Consider the following 19,595-nt stretch of genomic DNA (forward strand, 5'->3'; position numbering starts at 1 on the left):
CATTTTGGCCGTTTCAAATTATATATACCCTCTCTAGCCATATGGCTGAGGGTATATCCCCTGAATGTAACATAGGCTATATACATTTTTGAAATTCCTGGGACTGGAGATATATCATTCGGAGGTACACCCAAAAATTTTAGATGTTGTATGCACATATCTTTTGATCGGTTATAGATACTGTCAAAAAATTTGGAATGTGTAACGGAATTTGGTACAAAAAAAAAAATTACCAAATATATTGAAATTATTTTAAATTTAGATATAGCTCCCATATATTTTTTCGTCCGATTTTATGTATTTGACAAACACGGTATGTATCTCCAATTTCAATGAAATTTGAAATCTGTGGTGGCATTTCATAAAAAAAAATAATTTGCCAATTTATATTGAAATCGGTTCAGAGTTAGATGTAGCTCATATACAATTTGGAATGAGTAACGGAATTTGTTACAAAAATAAATTCGCCAAATCATATTAAAATTGGTTCAGATTAGAATATAGGTACCATATATGTTTTCGGTCGATTTCATGTATTTGATGCACCAAACACGCTATGTATGTCACATTTCAATGAAGTTTGGAATGTATGACGGAAGTTGGTTTAAAATTCTAGCAATAAAAAAAGTACACAACAATTTAATTGAGACACCGATTGTTACGGGGAAGTATGTAGGTTCATATGCAATGTCCTGTACAACAAACTATGTGTATACAAAATTGTAGATGCATATTAAAGCGAAATGAGTAACGGAGCGTGCCAGGTTCAGCTAGTTCAATATAAGACGAATGATTATGACTTTCCTTGGAAAATATTTTTGGTATTAAACATGTTAGTTCCCACAATGGGAAATAAATATTTACTGGTGTTATCCATTAAATTGTTAACTCAATTTCTATTATGATATTTTGACGGTGGCATATTTTATTTACTTTTTGCAAATGCCACAACATTTCGCTACCTACCTTTAGGCATTCCGCATGGTCCTTTGGTACGTGAATTATCCAAGAAATCTAAATCGTATTTTCGTGCAGGTGGATAAGTTAGCGCCACATGTGCGGAGGTAATGTGCATTAGACAGCAGAGGTACACGCTGCAAATGGCCAAAATCGTTAGCCAACTTTGTGGTGGTGATTTTCGTGGTTTACGCTGCCGCGGGTTGTGTTGCAGGCGTTTTAAATGGCGTGGCCACAACTGTGGCTGCTGATCGTTATTTACGGCCATGTTATTTGTTTAATATTGCCCAATCTGGGTTGTCGGTGCACCAATCGGATTTCTATGTCAATTTATTTGATTTAAGAAAATATTTTCTTTCTTTTTGTTTTGTTTTGCTCTTATTATTATTTTCTCAAAATTGATTTGTGCAATTTTACAATTTATTTTTTCCGTTGTAACACTTAAATACAATTTTTAAATGATAGCTTTGTTGTTCTGGCTTTTTGTTTTGCTATAATTTTGAAAAATTTTTATAATGATTCAATCACATGTCTGAAATATGATTTTTTTATTTTAATTAAAAATAATTTACACTCGTAGCATTTTTTGTTAAAAAAAATAGGTTAGCGGGTTTTTGCAATGTGGACACTTTGGTATTTGACCTGAAATGGAGAGAAATGTTAAACAAAATTTAGTGGAATGAAAAGAAAAGTGTTTAAAGGGAGATATTGAAGACTGTTAAATAGTCTTTCTGTATCTTTTTTTTTTTTTTTTTTTTTGATATTTAACGTTAAATTGAAAGATTTCTACAGAAAATCGTTATCCCATTTGACCAATAAAATTTTGAATTCAAAAATTTTTAGCAAAATATTTATGTTAAAAAAAATAATAGGTGCTTTAAGTTCGACCGGGCCGAACTTTCTATACCCACCACCACTATGCTTATCAATGTAAAATTAAATAATGAAAAGGGTAGAACATGTACAATTAAAATATCAATCCGTTTTAATTAAAATAAAAAAAATAACCCAAAGAGTTGGCAATTTGGTAAAAACCTTAAAACTACCAAAAATCTGGAGGCATTGTTACATTGGGTCTATACCTATTAGTGGACCTTAATCGAACATTTTTTTACAAGGACAAAACTGACTCACCGAGAATCCCAATTGTCTAGGTACAGCTAATTTGGTTGAAAATTGTGGCAGAACCATTCAAAATACAAAAAACATTCAAAAATACAAAATTCCAGTGACAGCTCATTATATTGTTTACAAGTGTACAAAAGCATTTTGGTGAGAGTTTTCCAGAAAAAAAGTTATTTGTGACGGAACTCAAGGGATTTCTTTATATTTGGCTGGAAAACCACAAGTGGTTATCGTTAGAGCACTCCAGCATTTAAATGTGAATAAATCTTTTGTGTCTCGTACATCCGTGGAAGTGGACGAAAGAAAACTGCAACATCAGCAGAAATGGTTCGAAAAATAAAGAAGCGACTTGATCGAAATCAGCGTCGCAGTGGCCGAAAAATGGCTCGTAACATAACATCCGATGGTCGCTCTCCGCTCGTATTAATCGACCGTGGCATCAGAATATATGCCGAATATTATCGCGAAAATGTTCTGGAGGGTGTATCAAAGCCTTGGGCACGCAAACATTTTGGCCGCAGACCTTGGACACAAGGAACTATGAGACAAGAGGAACTATGAGGCTGCCTCGCATCTTTCTCTATGTTACAAACAAATGCACAAAGACATAATAGCTGTGCTTCAAATAGTCCATTCGCTTAGTCCAACGTTGGATATTGTATTTTGGATATCATCGCATGGTAGCGGTAGCGCTCACCATTCAAAGTTACGTTACAATTTGCTGCATCTCTCAAGAAGTACGGTCCGATGATGCCAACAGCCCAGAAACCGCTCCAAATTGAGTTTTTTTCTGGATGCATTGGCCCTTTTCATAAAGATAATAACTAAAAAATCACCCTCTAGCAAATTTTTGTTTAAAGTTGTTTTTTTTTTCAAATATTCAAACTAGAATTTTAGTGGTACAAGTCAATGCTTGCTTGTCCGATATTTTCTCGAATTCAGTGACTTAAAGGAAATCGGAGTGGACTCTCCGATCCACATACTCCACTTTCAGCTATCTATGTAAATAATTAATTGTAAAAACGAATGAGTGAGAAGAGAAAACCAACCGAACGGTTAGGCTGTTGATTCAATTCTATTTTTATTTAAAATATTTGTTCCTTACGTACTACTGAAACTAATCTAACTTAACCTAGTCGCAGCCACACAATTGTTCTTATCTATTCTAATATTGAATGGAGAACATTGCAGGGCTGCTTTACATTTCATTCAAGTGATCTTGTGCATCTACTGAGCGCATCGATATCTGTGCGTGTGGGTCATAACCTTTATTATCTGACACATTATCGTATGCGTCAGCGCACAAGATCACCGAATTGTTCACATGTGGTATTTTATGGCGGCTGGGAAATATGTAATTTTTGAATATTGATTGTTTATTGCTAGTTTTTCCCAGCGCCTCAACCGCACTCAAAAGTATGTACAAAGTATTTTGTACATTCTCCCGGGCGGCTTAAATGTGCATGTTTATAGTGGACTGTATTTTTTATAAAGTTAACAAATGGATAATATGGAATATTTAAATATAAAGATATGAAAGATTTGAAAAGAAAATTTATGCGTAACTATCTATATATGTTGAAATAATATCAGGTAACCGCTTCCAGGAAACGACTCCAACGTTTAATCCAGCCTCTCTTGCCGATACCACCACCTTTATCTGTCGGCTTCATTTTCCATACCGCATTCATAGTCCATCGATGCAGACCGCCATCATTCACGTCGGAAAGGATTACCATTGGCTCCATGGTACGCTCTGCTTTGTCGTGTTCTGTTTTTACGGCCATCGATGATTTGCTATTGGTTTCTCTAAGGCAATACCGTTCAAGAACCGGAACCAGAGAACTTTGCTCGGCTTTACCCATTTCTTCGTTATATTCTTTTTCATATTCGTTGGAATACTCTTCAGGAACCGGAACCAGATAATTTTGTTTGTCTTTTCCCGTTTCTTCGATTAATTCCTTCCCATATTCGTTGGAAATGATGCGACATTCTGTGCTTAGCGCCTTTATTCCTTTTTCCTTTTCTCCAATATCATTTTGTTTTTCGGTTTCTTCATTGGTCAGGGCAGAATTTTCTTCTTCTTTTTTCCGTTCCTCAAAATGAGGACTTGCCGGCGGGAAAAAATTCCCAGAATTACTTTCCAAGACTGGAATCTGTTTTCGTTGAACAGCATTATGTCCCTCTCTTGCACTTGCTAGTTGTGTGGACAGGTCATCTTTCCCAGCTTCGACGACTAGGCTTTCCTTTTGTTCCTTGTCCCCTTTTTGATTGTTGCTGTATTGCTGCGATAGGAACATCTGCTCAATTTCTTCCATAAACGACTTCATTTGCTTCTGGTGCTGCTGGATAATCGCATTCTGGAACGCCCGAAACTCTCGTACCATTTTTTCCATGTCGAACTCGGATCTATTCAATGCCCCAGGATTTTCGAGCTCAATATCTCCTGACGCTGTTGTATTTTCTCGCTCCTCTTCTTGGAACTTTTGATTTTGGAACTCCTTTTCCATTTTTTGCTTTATATATATTTTTTGTATATTTTGCTTCTTCGTTTTTTTTTTTTTTTTACTGCTTTTCTTTCATTTATTATTATTATTTTTTTTTTTTAATTTACTTATTTTTTAATTGGGACTTTTGATGTCCTCTTTTCAAAATTGCATGTTTTTTTTTTTTCTTTTTGAGACTTTATTGTCCTCCTTAGTTAGTTATTTTTTTTTTTAAATTTGCCCCGTGGGTCTTTTTTGTTTTGTTTTTTTTTTTTTTTGGGACTTTGTTGTCCTCTTATCTATTTTTTTTTTTTTTTTTTTTTTTTTAATTTGCCCCGTGGGTCTTTTTTGTTTGGTTTTGCCCCTATGGCGTATTTTATATTTTTTTTTGGTAGAAGTTCTTCTCCTTTTTGAAGAACAACTACTTCTTTTTTGGCTTTTCTGAGTTTCTTACCACTGGTGGGGGATAACTCAAACCAATTTTATTTAAGGTCGTCGATTCTTTATTTTTCGAAGGACCAATGAATGAGAAGAGAAAACCAACCGAACGGTTTGGCTGTTGATTCAATTCTGTCTTTATTTTAGGAATATGTTTCTTACGTACTACTGAAACTAATCTAACTTAACCTAGTCGCAGCCACACAATTGTTCTTATCTATTCTAATATTGAATGGAGAACATTGCAGGGCTGCTTTACATTTCATTCAAGTGATCTTGTGCATCTACTGAGCGCATCGATATCTGTGCGTGTGGGTCATAACCTTTATTATCTGACACATTATCGTATGCGTCAGCGCACAAGATCACCGAATTGTTCACATGTGGTATTTTATGGCGGCTGGGAAATATGTAATTTTTGAATATTGATTGTTTATTGCTAGTTTTTCCCAGCGCCTCAACCGCACTCAAAAGTATGTACAAAGTATTTTGTACATTCTCCCGGGCGGCTTAAATGTGTATGTTAATAGTGGACTGTATTTTTATAAAGTTGAATAAATGTATACTATAAAATATTTAAATATAAAAATATGAAAAGTAAACTAACTATATATGCTCAAACAATATAAATATTCAATTAAGTGACTGCTTCCAGGAAACGACTCCATTTCTTTGTCCAGTCCTTCTTGCAATTGCCACCACCTTTATCTGCCGGCTTCATTCTCCATACCGCATTAATAGTCCATCGATGCAGACCGCCATCATTCTTATCGGAAAGGATTACCATTGGCTCCATGGTACGCTGTGCTTTGTCGTCTTCTGTTTTCACGGCCATTGATGATTTGCTATTGATTCCGCTAAGGCCTTCAGGAACTGGAAACAGAGAACTTTGTTTGTTTTTTCCCACTTCTTCGATAAATTCATTTCCATACTCGTTGGAACTGATGGGACCTTCTGTGCGTAACTCCTTTATTCCTTTTTCCTTTACTCCAATATAATTATATTTTTCGAGTTCTTCATTGTTCAGGGTGGAATTTTCTTCTTTTTCTTTCCGTTCCTCAAAATGAGGACTTGCCGGCGGGAAACACTTCACAATATTTCCTTCTAAACATCGAATCTGTTTTAGATTAACAGCATTATGTCCCTTTCTTACACTTGCTAGTTGCTTGGACAGGTCATCTTTCTCAGCTTCCAAGACTCGTCGCGCTCTTTCCGAGCTAGCCAATTTTTCATTGACTTTCTTTAACTTCGTTTTTAGATGTCGCACTTGATCATTCTGAACTCGATGTTTTTCTTCGAATTGTTCATCTTTGGCCCGCAGGTTTTCTTCAGATTTGGCGAGCAGATATTTTTCGTGGGTCTTCGCATTTCTCAATATCGTTTCACTTTTTTCCACTTCGATTATTAGTTGAGAACGCAATTCGATTGCTTGTCCCAGCAGAGATTGTAAATTATTTTCATAGGCTTGCATTTGTTCGTGCAAACCATCTTCCAATTCTCTGTCGTAATCTTCCTTTGTTTCGACATAGTTGAGTTGTCTGTTTTCTTCCACTTGCTCTTCCCAAGTTAAATGGTCATATTTCAGCGAGAGTATCCATCGTGATGGAGGTTTCATCGAATCTTCGATTTCTTCATCGATGTCCAAGCCTGTGTAATTGCGACTCCGGGTTGCTAAAAGCTTCATTGCTGATAACATACACATATCCACATCACAGGACAATGTCTTCATATGGGTTGGAAAGTATTTGTGGTGTACCCTCAAGTACCGTCGTAACTGGTAATATGTGTTTTCTACCAGTACCTTCCATGCCGCGACGTGTTTCACCTTTTCAAAGGCTGACGTCGACGTTAATAGCTGGAAATAGTCTGCCAAAGTGGTGATATTTTCTTCCATTTTTTATTCATTTTTTATTTAAATGTTTTAGATGGGACTATTTGTCCTCTTTTAAAAACTTTTTTATATTGCCTTCTTGGCTTTTTTCTATTTTTTGCTTTTTTCCAGTTGGGACTTTGATGTCCTCTTTTCAAAATTGTATGTTTTTCTTTTATTTGAGACTTTGTTGTCCTCTTATCTCTTTTTTTAATTAGTTTTTTTTTTTTTTTGGTTTTGTCCCTATGGCGTGTTTTGTAATTTTTGCCCTTCGGGTCTGTTTTGTAATATGTTTTTATTTTTTTTTTAATTCTGCCTCTATGGCTTTTTTATTTTTGCACTATGGCTTTTTCAAATACTTTAATCCCTTCGACTATTTTTTTAAAATGTCTCAGCAGACTATTGTTTTGTAGCTGTTCTCCTCTTTTTTGAAAAATAGCTACTTCTTTTTTGGTTATTTTGAGTTTCTTACCACTGGTGGGGGATAACTCAAACCAATTTAATTTTAGGTCGTCGATTCTTTATTATTCGAAGGACCAATGAATGAGAAGAGAAAACCAACCGAACGGTTTGGCTGTTGATTCAATTCTATTTTTATTTAAAATATTTGTTCCTTACGTACTACTGAAACTAATCTAACTTAACCTAGTCGCAGCCACACAATTGTTCTTATCTATTCTAATATTGAATGGAGAACATTGCAGGGCTGCTTTACATTTCATTCAAGTGATCTTGTGCATCTACTGAGCGCATCGATATCTGTGCGTGTGGGTCATAACCTTTATTATCTGACACATTATCGTATGCGTCAGCGCACAAGATCACCGAATTGTTCACATGTGGTATTTTATGGCGGCTGGGAAATATGTAATTTTTGAATATTGATTGTTTATTGCTAGTTTTTCCCAGCGCCTCAACCGCACTCAAAAGTATGTACAAAGTATTTTGTACACGAATATATTATTTGTGAAAAAGACCACAAAAATAAACGACAACACCTCTCAATCCCAACTGATTTACAAAGGTTCAAGTGGTTGTTGGATATTTTTTTTTGAAATTTGAAAACTATGCATATTGTACGTATGTACATATCTGTCTATCTTCGTTGGTAGACATGTCACAGTCATCATGCTTCGGCAAAATGCATTGGTCTTAGGCGACGACAACAATGACAGATACTTGAGCTTTAACAAATTTGTTTGAAAGGAAACAAAAAAAAAGCAAAACAAAACACACGAATGTCAGCAACATCGCAACATCCATTGTCATAATTCATTATTCAATAAAAATTCATAAAAGATGATATCCAAATGAATGAAAGAAGGAGAGAAAGAAACGGAACGGGTTTATTGACCAGCTATGTGTGTTTGTATTTTGGTTTGTCTATTTGTCTTCCTGTGAATAGTGCCGTAATACAATGTGAATCTCTTGAAACCCCACAAATAATGTTTTTTTTTCGATTTTTTTTTTTTTCTTGCTGAGAGATCTCTTTTAATCTTCGTGTGAAGACATAGCTATTTCAAATTTCAGTTATTCCCTTCCAAAATTTGTCAACGTCATTTATCGTTGCTGTGTGTCTTCATCATCGTCAACATCATAGATGACGTTAGCAATAATTTATGTAATTATGTTAACAAAATAATTTCAAACATAAATATTGAAAGAATTTCACTCCACCCATTAAGTTATTCCAATAACATAACTGATGGAGGGAAAACCACATTAAGAAGAAAAAAAGCGCCAAATACACTACCTCACAGGTGGCGTGGACATGTGTGCTTTTCTGGCTATGTACCGATACTGTCCTTATATTTTCCAACATTTCTCCTATATCCTTCAGACCATTTTACAACTTTTATATACTTCATCTCACCTCCAGGGAGTATGTCTTTGTGCATCTGTTTGTAGCATTCAAAAGGTAACGTTCTAGACCAATTAGTCCTTTTGGTACCTCGCTATAGAATTTCATTCTGAGTAAATTTATACATTTCTGTTCGCCCATCCGTCCGTCTGTCTCTTTATATTCGAAAGCAAAATAGAGGTGCATTTAGTGTCCGTTGGAACCAAACCTTTGCCCAGTTCATTGTTGGTCCAAGGAACCCAATTGAAATTCGCTCGATTTCAAAAATAGATTTTGGCACATACCAACATTCAGCCCAGCAACAAGTTTATAAAATTTATTAAAAATCGGTTCAGGTACCCAGCAAAAATTTGGTAGTCAGATTTGCTACTTTCGGCATTACTAAATAATAACTTAATACATACCCTCGGCATAACTAGTAAACCAACAATAATGACCAATACATATGCTTTGCATTACTAGCAAGCTTAAAAATAATGAGCTATTATTGAACACAAGAAAATATGAAGAGTTGGCCGACGCACATACTCGCACACATCGTTAAACAACAATAATGTTCATAACAGTGCCTGAGAGAATGGTGTGCCCTACTATCAATCCGAAGATGGCCAGCTCGACATCGGCCAGAAAAACAAATGACAAAACAAACAAGTAAACCAGTAAGGAAAGGTCAAAGGTCGGGCGAGGTAGACTATATGATGCCCTACACCACTATGAGTATTTAGTAGAGCTCCCGTTGTTTATGTGAATTTGTGTGAAGTAGATCATACCAACTATGAACTGCATTTGAATGCGTATCATGGCTTTAGAGAAGTCTCAATTTGGGAACAAAATCCAACACTGAATCGATTTTCATTAAATCATTGTTGTGGAATGCATCTTACGCAGTTGTGGAGTGCAAAATGCAGTCCATTTGGGCTGGTATTAGCCATTTGGTGGCCAAAAAACTTAAATCAGATAAAGATATATATGGGAGCTATATCCAAATCTGAACCGATCTTGATAAAATTTGAATCAGGAATTTCTAGGCTGTATCTGATATCTGGAAGCAAATATCATTTTTGTGGAGTGCCCATTACGCATGTTGGTGGTTTAAATACCAAATCGAATTAAACATATATATGGGAGCTAAACTATATCTCAATCGATTTTCAACAAAATTTGAATTATTTGTTTCTAGGATGAATTTAATTGAAGTTACCAAAATTCAGTCTATTTGGGTTGTATTAGACATTTGATGCACTATAAAACTGATATCGAATAAATATATATGAGTGCTATATCAAAATTTGATCCGATCTCGATAGAATTTGGCGAGGTATTTTTGAGATGTATCTGATGTCCGGTGTCATTGCTGCGGAGTGCATGCGTAACGTGCCACAAAATTTGAACCGATTTTCACCAATTTCAATAGGGTTCGTCCTTGGCCCAAACAAATATGGTTTGGGAAATTTTATCTCAATCGGATAATAAATGCGATATGAATTTGTTCAGAAAAATACACGGACAGACGGACTGAAATGCATAAATCGAAACAAAAAACACCAAAATTTCAGCGCTTTGTCTCAATTATTTCGGAAGATAGCGTGATTACTTAATGTACTATCCTTACTACGTATGGTGGAGGGTATAAACATGAAGTGTAGTGAAGTTAAACACAAATTGAACACTTGTATTCTAAAAATAGAACCACTGCTTTTATAGCCTTAAGTCTTTCAATCCGTTTGCAACTCCCCGAAATACTTACTCTATCTTTCTAAAGAATTGAGATAGAAGGCTAATTTTGCACGCACGTGTATTTTACCAGTAGCAAGTTATGTGTAATGGTTCAAGTTGGTCCGCGTTTTCGTGTAGCCCCCATATAACGGCACCTCCCAAAATTACTTATGCAGGTCCACGTCTTCGTGTAACTCCCATATGAAGGTTAAGCGGTATTTTTTGACAATTTTTTTCAAATTCCTTCTAAATGCTGGAGGATATTAAAAGTTCAACCCGGCCGAACATACCTGCTTTTTGACTTGTTTTGTACTTCTTTTATGACTCTTGGAAGTAGTTGGGAAAGAACTTGTTACCTGTTTTCTGGCTCCAGAATGTACCTAATTAATCTATTATTTACTTACATATTTCATCTGATTGGATACTTGAGTCCCTCACATCTGTCAGATCTACAACAAGGCTAATTTAATAGTTTTCAGATGTAAGATAACAACTTTTTACATGTTGGGGAATGAGATTTTTTCCCATAAAGTTGTAGACTGCAATGTCAAATGTTCATCTACGAACTTCTAATGGAGATTTTGTAACATTACTTATGTCTTCTTTTCGTTTCCACATATTAATATTTCACTAATTCATAACGGCAAAACAAGGTTCAAATCATATACCATAATTTCGCTGTTATCGCATTATGAATTGTTATTATGATTTTAGCTGACCTTCTCTGCAATGGGGCCAAGAAATTGCTTTAATTCGCCGACGCTAAGTAATTTATAGTGGTTGACTTTTATGTTTAATGGGCCCGACAACTTTGTCGTTTTGTTTTCTCATATCCATCGTCAAGTTAATTAACTTCATTTTAGGCAAGGTCCACAACAAACCAGCAATTAAAATTGGCTAGTGGTACTTTTTCATAGTCAAAATAGACACACGCACACATGCATATACACCAAACTGGTGACCAAAACAAAAAATCAAAAGAAAAAAAACAAAGGTAATAAAAAAGACCCAGTACCATTCCACAGCTCCAGCTATCTTTAAAAAAAACAGCTTCTTTGTTTCCTTTTCTCGACAAAGTATTGGACCAATTATGGCCACAAAACACCTGAAATCTGCACGTGTTTTCCGTTTGCCTTTTGCCACAATGTAAGAGCAATCAGTGGCAAACTGAAGGCAGAATTTCGTATCCAAGCTATGTTTTTTGTTAAATGGCTATCACCTCCCTCCCATTGTAGTCGAAAATGGCATGATTGAATACGATTGGCATTAGTTCGATTTAATCGAAGTTTGGAAACCGGATTGCATTTGCAGAACAAATTTAAGTCCAGAAAAATTGGCCCCAAACTTTACTTAGATTTTTGAAGTCATTGCTTAGCTCTGTATGAATGGAAATGGTGTAACTGTAGGAAAATATGATTATTGGATGTATTTAAAAGGCCAATAATTGTAACAATTTTCTACAAATTCTTATTGGGTGTTGTAAATTAGAGCGAGTTGCCACAGCGATTCCCATCAAAATCGATTTTGAACACCAGTAACTAATTGCAAAACAACTTCCTAACCCCTTAATTGAACTGGCGATCTTGTTTGCTGGCACGGAGATTCTTCAGGCGCTAGCTTGTCATTATTATTTAGCTTACAAGTAATGTAAGGTGTATGTATCTGTGTCATACGACCACAAAAATGTTTGCTAGTTTGAATTCAAAACATTTTAAAAAGCATTAGTCAATTTTGCCGACAGAAGGAATGGAAGGAGTCGGTATATTTTTATTTTGGAAATTTTGACTTTGTTGAATAATGTGGCAGATGGAGTGAACAAAATAATTCTATATTTACATAAAATCTATGGCTACTGTGAGAGATATAATTATTTATAATTTAGACCCTTTTTGAGAGGTATCAAAAGATAGATCTAATGTAGTTGTAAATATTGTGTTGTACAAAGTCAAAGAAACTTTATTCTACATTTTATAAAAGTTATAGTTATTCAAAATTTGAACCTCTTTTGGAGAAGGTATCAATAATAGCCGATCGATAATTCCTATGGTTGATAGAAAAAATACAGAGGTATATGAAGTTTGTAGTATATGGATTATACTTATTCAAGACATTGACCAGTTGTGGGATAGGTACTAGTGGTGTGGTCCTAGTGTATATTCCCCATCTTCACCAGATTTTGATTTGGTGGACATATGATTCTTATTATCTTGTCACGTCTCATGCCGGACTGCAATGCTACCGGCTAAAAACCCACCTCATTTCACCCCGGGAAATACGCTACCACGACACCGCTTTTACATTACTTGGTGGTGGCCCCCTTGTTTGGAGTAACTAACTCCATTCATCAGTTTTTGCCTGCATCCAGGTTCCACAATTGCATCGTATATAGTTGCGTCAAGGTCTTTCTCCTTCTCCCTCTACAAAGATTCTTACTATCTCCCAACTTCTCTAGCTCAGGATTATTTTTTGGATGACATTTTCGCAAGTTAATAGGCAATGCTGTCGTCACGTCTACTCGATTCCGCAACTCCAGCATTTGTGCCCAGACCTCGGAACCACTCTGTTTACAACATCTCCCCCTATTTTCCCATCTGCTTAGCTGTTATTTTGGCCGCCTTCGTTTTTGCGTACTCGATCTGCCGTAAGAAAGTCATCATCATATCTAGCCTCATCCAATGCACAATTGTGTGGGGGAGGTCCAAGAAGGAGTGGACCGATAATGCCCATCTCCGAACTCGATCTTAGTTTGGTAAAAATATTGCAATGTGGCAAGATTGGACTAAATCTCATAATCTTGTCAAGTGTTATATTGAAACAGAAAGCCATGCGGGTGAACATATGAACATGGCTGGATCGACTCCAAATGTCCAAAAAAGGATTTGGTCCAAAGAGACATAGTGTCTACAACCGTTTTCTCTATGTGAAAAATGTTTGCCGTATCAAATGAAATATGAAGAAATATGGCTGTGGGTATACAAATTGAGTCTCTCTCAATTGGATAGTAAATGCGATCTGTACTTTCCATCAAAAGTACATACATGCATACATATTTGACTCAGAATAATATTCTATGCAGATCATCAAAATGAATTATGGATCCGTCTAGATTCATTTAGCATATTTCAAACACATGTACAAATGCACCCATTCGTTCAGCCATAGAGGCCAAAAAATAACTTTTGATGTCGAACTTATCGTTGTTAAAGTAATAGCTTATTATGTTGATTGTTGAGACTTTTCTCCGGGTCTTGTAATTCCCCAATATGAGGAACTACATTTTGTCGTTGGTAGGAATCCTGTTGGCGGTGGAATAACTTCGCACTTTATTAAGCCGATATTTTTATTTGTGGTAGTAAGCATTTATTTTGTCATACAGCTTTTATCTTCTTGCCTCATACATCAAAGTTTCCGGCTTACAAAATCTAATCATTTAAAAATAAATTGTAAGTCCGTCATAATTACGAATCCTTTGCTAAAGCATTTTAATTGTCCTTGTCACCTCCAAATGGCCGTTGAGGCACTGTGAATCAACATTGTGTTACTTACTTACTGCCCGCCAGTGGCTTTGTCTTTTGCAAGTCTTATAAAATCAGCGAAAGAAAAACAAAGAGCTCAAAACAATAAACCGTAATAAATCCAACAACACCACACCGAACCGAACCGTCCAACATTATAGAGACAATACTCCAACATGAATGAGCTTAGATGCTTTCGGACAACTTTAAGGTGGAAAATGTTTTTTTTTTTTTTTTTTTTCAAAACAAAACAGACACACGCACACACTCACACCAAAATACCAACAAATAAAAATGCCAAAACCAGTCGAACGGCATTCTTTTCAAAAAGTGTGCGCGCGAGTCAAGTCGAAATGGTTATGTTTTTCAAAACAAAAACCGTTCGAAGTATGATTCCGACCATAGCAGTGGAAGGTATTAGTTTGTTTGACAGTGGGTATGGAGGTTTCAGTATCTCTCTCTTGCCTTCTCTTTTTCTTCCTCTCTTGGTTTTAATATTCAATGTGTTGCCACAACTCTGTGCGATCCATGGGGCCAGGGAAGCAGGTGCAGTAGTTCCCATCGCTCATTTCAAATGAATATCGAATTGCAGCTGAAAAAGAAAGTAAACGTTCTAAGCCACAAAAAAACCACTCAGCACAATTAATCTCTTGACCACAAAAACGAAAAAACAAGCTGTTGCTAATTTAATTGGTGATAGGTCAGTTTACATGCCATGGAATGTCTGTTTTATTACCTGGTCTAGGTTGGGTATTTTTCAATTTTCGTCGTAACTAAGCGCGAAAGTTGTTCTGGCCATTTGCGTATTAAATGCTACCCCTACTTGGAGCCAGAATAATAATAATGGTAAGTTCTCCATGTAAACGTAGTTTTTTGAGGAGGTTTTAAAATGTTGCATTTCTGGTAGTGATTTTGCAAATTGATTTGATATAGAAAATGTTGTTGAAAAAGGTTTTTTTTTAATTGCAGGAATACCCCTAGTCAGAGCAATTAAAATATATTGGGGATATATATTTATACGAAATTGATCAGATAAAATGGCAAAACTAAGCTAAAACTGGGATCTTAAAAAATTCAAGTTGATTGCTTTTGGTGCTTAGGTACTCGATAGGGCTGTGTTTGGGAAAAAGTACACTAAACGATACATAAAAATGCATTTTGGAAGCTAGCATTTTGAAACATATAAATCCTGAGGCATGAGATAACGTGGAGTTTTTAAAAATCGAGCTAAAATGTACTCAAAATAATTAAATGTTGAACCGAAGTCTTCATTTTGGTGCTCAGTTTGGCATAAAGAGATTAAATATTTTCAATTTTATGCAAATAATTGTAAATCAAAATTGTAACTTTTTGTGGGAGAGGTATCAGATACTCTGGTTGACAGAAATATTTAAATATACGAAGCTTGAAAAAAATCGGTGCCTTGTTTCGCAAGCTATGACAGACACAAGGAGTGGACCGATGAGTAGAAATATTCGGATGTGTGAAATTTGAAGAGAATCTGATGCTTATTTCGTAATTTGTGTGCGTCCCCACGCTTTGTGGATAGGGTATTGGAAGGTAGTGGCCTGTTCTATCTCATCTTAATCCAAGTTTGATAATAACACTGTACAACACAACAAATAACTGCAGGGAAAATTCAGCGGATTATGAAATTAGAGATACAAAAAGAAAACATGTGCATCGGCGTTTTGAAAATTTACATCGCAAATTAACCAGAATAGAGGGGGCAAATTCCCTTCTCTTCCACATTTTTGGAAATTTTCGGATTGAAATTCCTCGTAATACGTGCATTTTAGGTATATTGCGTATTCTGCAATATTATAGATAAATGCAAGCGAGTCAACAAGCTGGTCTATTTAGTCCTTATCTTAAATAAAAAACTCCCTGGATACACACCAGGAATTCATATATATTAGAGTTGGAGACATAGTTTGTGTGAGTTTGTGCAAAAATATTCACCAAGGCATCATTTTAGAAGGATGACGAGACCAAGAAAATAAATCTGTATCATGATATTTATCACAAAAATATTTGAATCAATGTTCCAAACAAATTTTAAATGTTCTTTAATTTCTTTGATTAATTTTTCCTTGGACTTTTTTTTGAAGTTGGTGCCTCAAAGTAACATAAAATTTATGTTTTGGGCGTAAAGTCTCAAAAGAAGGAATATTCTACTATACACTATAAATGTCATAATAAACCATATATCTCTGAACTCGGTCTAAGTTTGTTAATAATATTACGATGCACCAAGTTTGGTCCAAATCGGATAATCCCTTTGAGAGTTATCGTGGCACCAAATGTCCTGAAATGAATTTTGCCCTTAAGACCTGGTGACTAAAGCCGTTTTATTGATGAAACACATTTTACCGTAGCAAATAATATCCCTTCCCTCGACAGCATTTTTATACCCTACACCATAGTATGGAGGGTATATTGAGTTTGTCATTCCGTTTGTAACACCTCAAAATATACACAAAGTATAGATATTCTTGATCAATTCTAAGTCAATTTAGCGATGTACGTCTGTCTGTCCGTCCGTCTGTGGAAATCACTCTAGCTTCCGAACAAATAGAAGTAGGTTGATAAAATTTTACTCAGGACTTATGGTATTGGAAATGAGTCATATAGATTCACGTTTACGTATAACCCCATATATAAGTGTACCTACCTACATTTGGTATTTTTATGATTTTAGGGACATTATTCACCGGAATTGTATCGAATTTCGTATTGTAAATTCATAGAGGGTACCACAGCCTATGACAGAAAATTGTATATTCGGTATTTTGATGATTTTAGCTACTATTTTTATGGAAATTGTATCATATGTTATATTAGAAGTCCCTAATGGGTACTACCATGGTACAATGAAGAGAAGGTAGGTCAACTTTGAAAAAAGTTCCAGTATAGAGGTCTACCTGTTTGGCTTGTAATGTCAGAATTGCTATCAAAACAATAAAAAAGCAAACAACTTGTTGCATTAATTTTGAATAAATAATTTAAAACCGCGAAAACTGAATGAATGGTCAAAATTTCTTTTCAATATCATGTTCTATATATCTCTTATGGTTTATTTCGTGACAAAAACTGTAGATTTTGTCGATGCATTCGTTGCAATAAGCATTTTGAAAACACCCGAATTTGAATATTTTCTGAACAATTTTTTATTATTGAAAAGAAAACACACACATAAGCAAATGAAGTTGACATATTAAGCCAGAAAAATAAAAAAAATTTAAATCATATGGTAGTTCTGCCCTACCTTGAATTCATTGTACCATGGGTACTACCATGGTACAATGATATCAAGGTAGGGCTATGATACCATATGATTTTAAGTTTTTTATTTTCTTGGTTTAATATGTCATCTTTATTTGTTTATGTATGTGTTTTCTTTTCAATAACAAAAAAATAGTTCAGAAAATATTCAAATTCTGGTGTTTTCAAAATGTTTATTTCAACGTATGCATCGACAAAATCTAGAGTTTTTGTAGTGGAATAATCCTTTAGATCCTTTAGTACATGATTTTGAAAAGTGTTGACCTTTCATTCAGTTATCGCGTTTTTCAATTATTTATTCAAAATAAATGCAACAAGTTGTTTGATTTTTTATTGTTTTGATACTAATTCTGACATTACAAGCCAAACAGGTAGACCTCTATACTAGCAATTTTTTCAAAGTTGGACAGAAAATTGTCTATGCAGGTCCACGTCTTCGTATAGCCCCCATATAACGGTATCTCCCTATATTCGGTAATTTTATGTTTTTGCGACATTATTCGCCGGAATTGTTTCAAGTTTCGTATTTGAATGCTATAATGGCTATGACAAAAATTGCCTATGCACATCCACGTTTTTTGTGTCAACTCCAAAAAAAAAAACCGTAACTCCCAATATTCAACTTTCTTAAGATTTTAACAGAATTCTTAACGGTTTTTTTTGGAAACTTCCCAAATTCCATTTGGTGGCCTTGCCGAATTTACTGCTTTTTTATTTGTTTTAATAGATATATTTAATGGATTTGACCGTAATCAGCAAGAATTTAGGTCCTCCATGAAGAATTATATGTTAGTTACATATAAATACCAAACATGTACAACTAGAAAGGATATGCAAATGGAGTACAAAGCAGTCCGGTTCTGCCAGTGCTAAACCTTTGCATTTCTAGTAAGACGCACACACTCTATTATTTGGTAATGATTAAAAAAGTTCTTTTGGGTGGTACTTTTTTAAGGGATATTCTATTATTTTCAACCTATTGGTAATACAGGGTGTAGTTTGTATACATTATCTTGTAATGGTTTATTTGGTTTATGTAGCTTCCGATGCTTTTGTTGGGTGCTTGTATATGTATAACAGTTATAATTATGCCTTTCTTATGACTTCATCTCTTTGATGTAACAACTGAATTAAAATAAACTCTTGGACATCTAAACAGTATAGTTTTTCTTCTGTGTAAACTTGAAAAGAAAACTTTCTTTTGATAATCGTGTTATCAAGTTTTTAAGTAAAAAAAAAACAATTGATTAGAAAGTTTAAAACCGTACCATGGGCAGGGGAAATTAGGAGTAGATGTGACAAGATATTAAAATCAATTAAGATTTAAATGTTTTTTTTTTCTTTTTTTGAGATTTTCGACCTGTTTGAGCTCGAACAAACTATTTTTATCAATTAAGATATTTATCATTCGGGTATCAAATTAGCGTCTAAACTATTGTGCAAATTATTCACAAACAAAAATACTCAGTCAAAATTTCATTCATAAAAATCAGTAAAATCGACAACTATTTTTGTAGTGGCAATATTTTGGTCATCGCAACAACAACGACAATGATGTAATATTTTGTTTTATTACTTATTTTGCACTTTTCTTCATTTTAATTTTTTTCATCATAGGCTGAGGTGTTTGAATAATTTCTGAAGCGACGACCGACATTTGACGTTTCCCTGCCTTTTTGTTATATAAATACATACATATTTACATGTTATCATTATGGGTGGAGTGCATAAGCTGTAAAGGGGTGTCAGACTTCAAACACCTCTGTGGTCATTACATGTAGTTAGGCCAAAACAAAATGAATAACGTAAAAGAAATCATTGTCCAGCAAAGCAAAGCAAAACATAACAAAAAACAAAAAACAAAAACAAAGCAAAATGCCAAAGAGCCATAGACTGCTCGAACACCCAACAAAGGTGCAATTACCACTGCAAAGAGTTCACGTTTTGCAGGCATTTGCCATAACAAGTTGTTAACTCGAATGGAAATATGAGGTCTAATACTCCAAATTGGTTATTTGCAGTTGTTTCAAACTAAAATCCTATATTTGTTTCTGGAATGCAATATAAACCAGTAAGGAAGGCTCAAAAGTCGGGCGGGACCGACTATATGATACCCTACACCACTATGCATGTTTAGTAGAACTCTCGTAAAAGAAAGGTTTGCATTGCAATTTCTGAGCTCTATGACATATCTGGTACAAAATATCATTATGGTAGAGTGCATATTCCGAAAGTTGGAGATTTAAAGACCAAATTGGATGAAACATATATATGGGAGCAAATTGCTAAACTCGGTTGAATTTTGAAAATTATCTCGATTTGGGATAATATTAGCTATTTGG

At 34.9% G+C, this 19,595-nt stretch overlaps 1 protein-coding gene across 4 annotated transcripts in view; it reads right to left on the reverse strand.

Annotated features, from left to right (window-relative positions):
* The window catches only part of LOC101892195 (uncharacterized), a 108,653-nt gene that overhangs the window by 52,106 nt on the left and 36,952 nt on the right, over positions 1-19,595 (reverse strand). For all 4 annotated transcript variants that reach the window (XR_009341860.1, XM_059120354.1, XM_059120356.1 and 1 more), the window contains one exon: positions 967-1,599. Coding sequence is in view for 3 of the 4 variants with exons in the window: in XM_059120354.1 (XP_058976337.1) it covers positions 967-1,225 (259 nt within the window). In the remaining variant the exon portion in view is untranslated. The remainder of the gene's footprint in view (positions 1-966; positions 1,600-19,595) is intronic.

Source organism: Musca domestica, unplaced genomic scaffold (genome assembly GCF_030504385.1).
Source record: "Musca domestica strain aabys unplaced genomic scaffold, Musca_domestica.polishedcontigs.V.1.1 17, whole genome shotgun sequence".
In the NCBI taxonomy this organism is placed as follows: Eukaryota; Metazoa; Arthropoda; class Insecta; order Diptera; family Muscidae; genus Musca; species Musca domestica.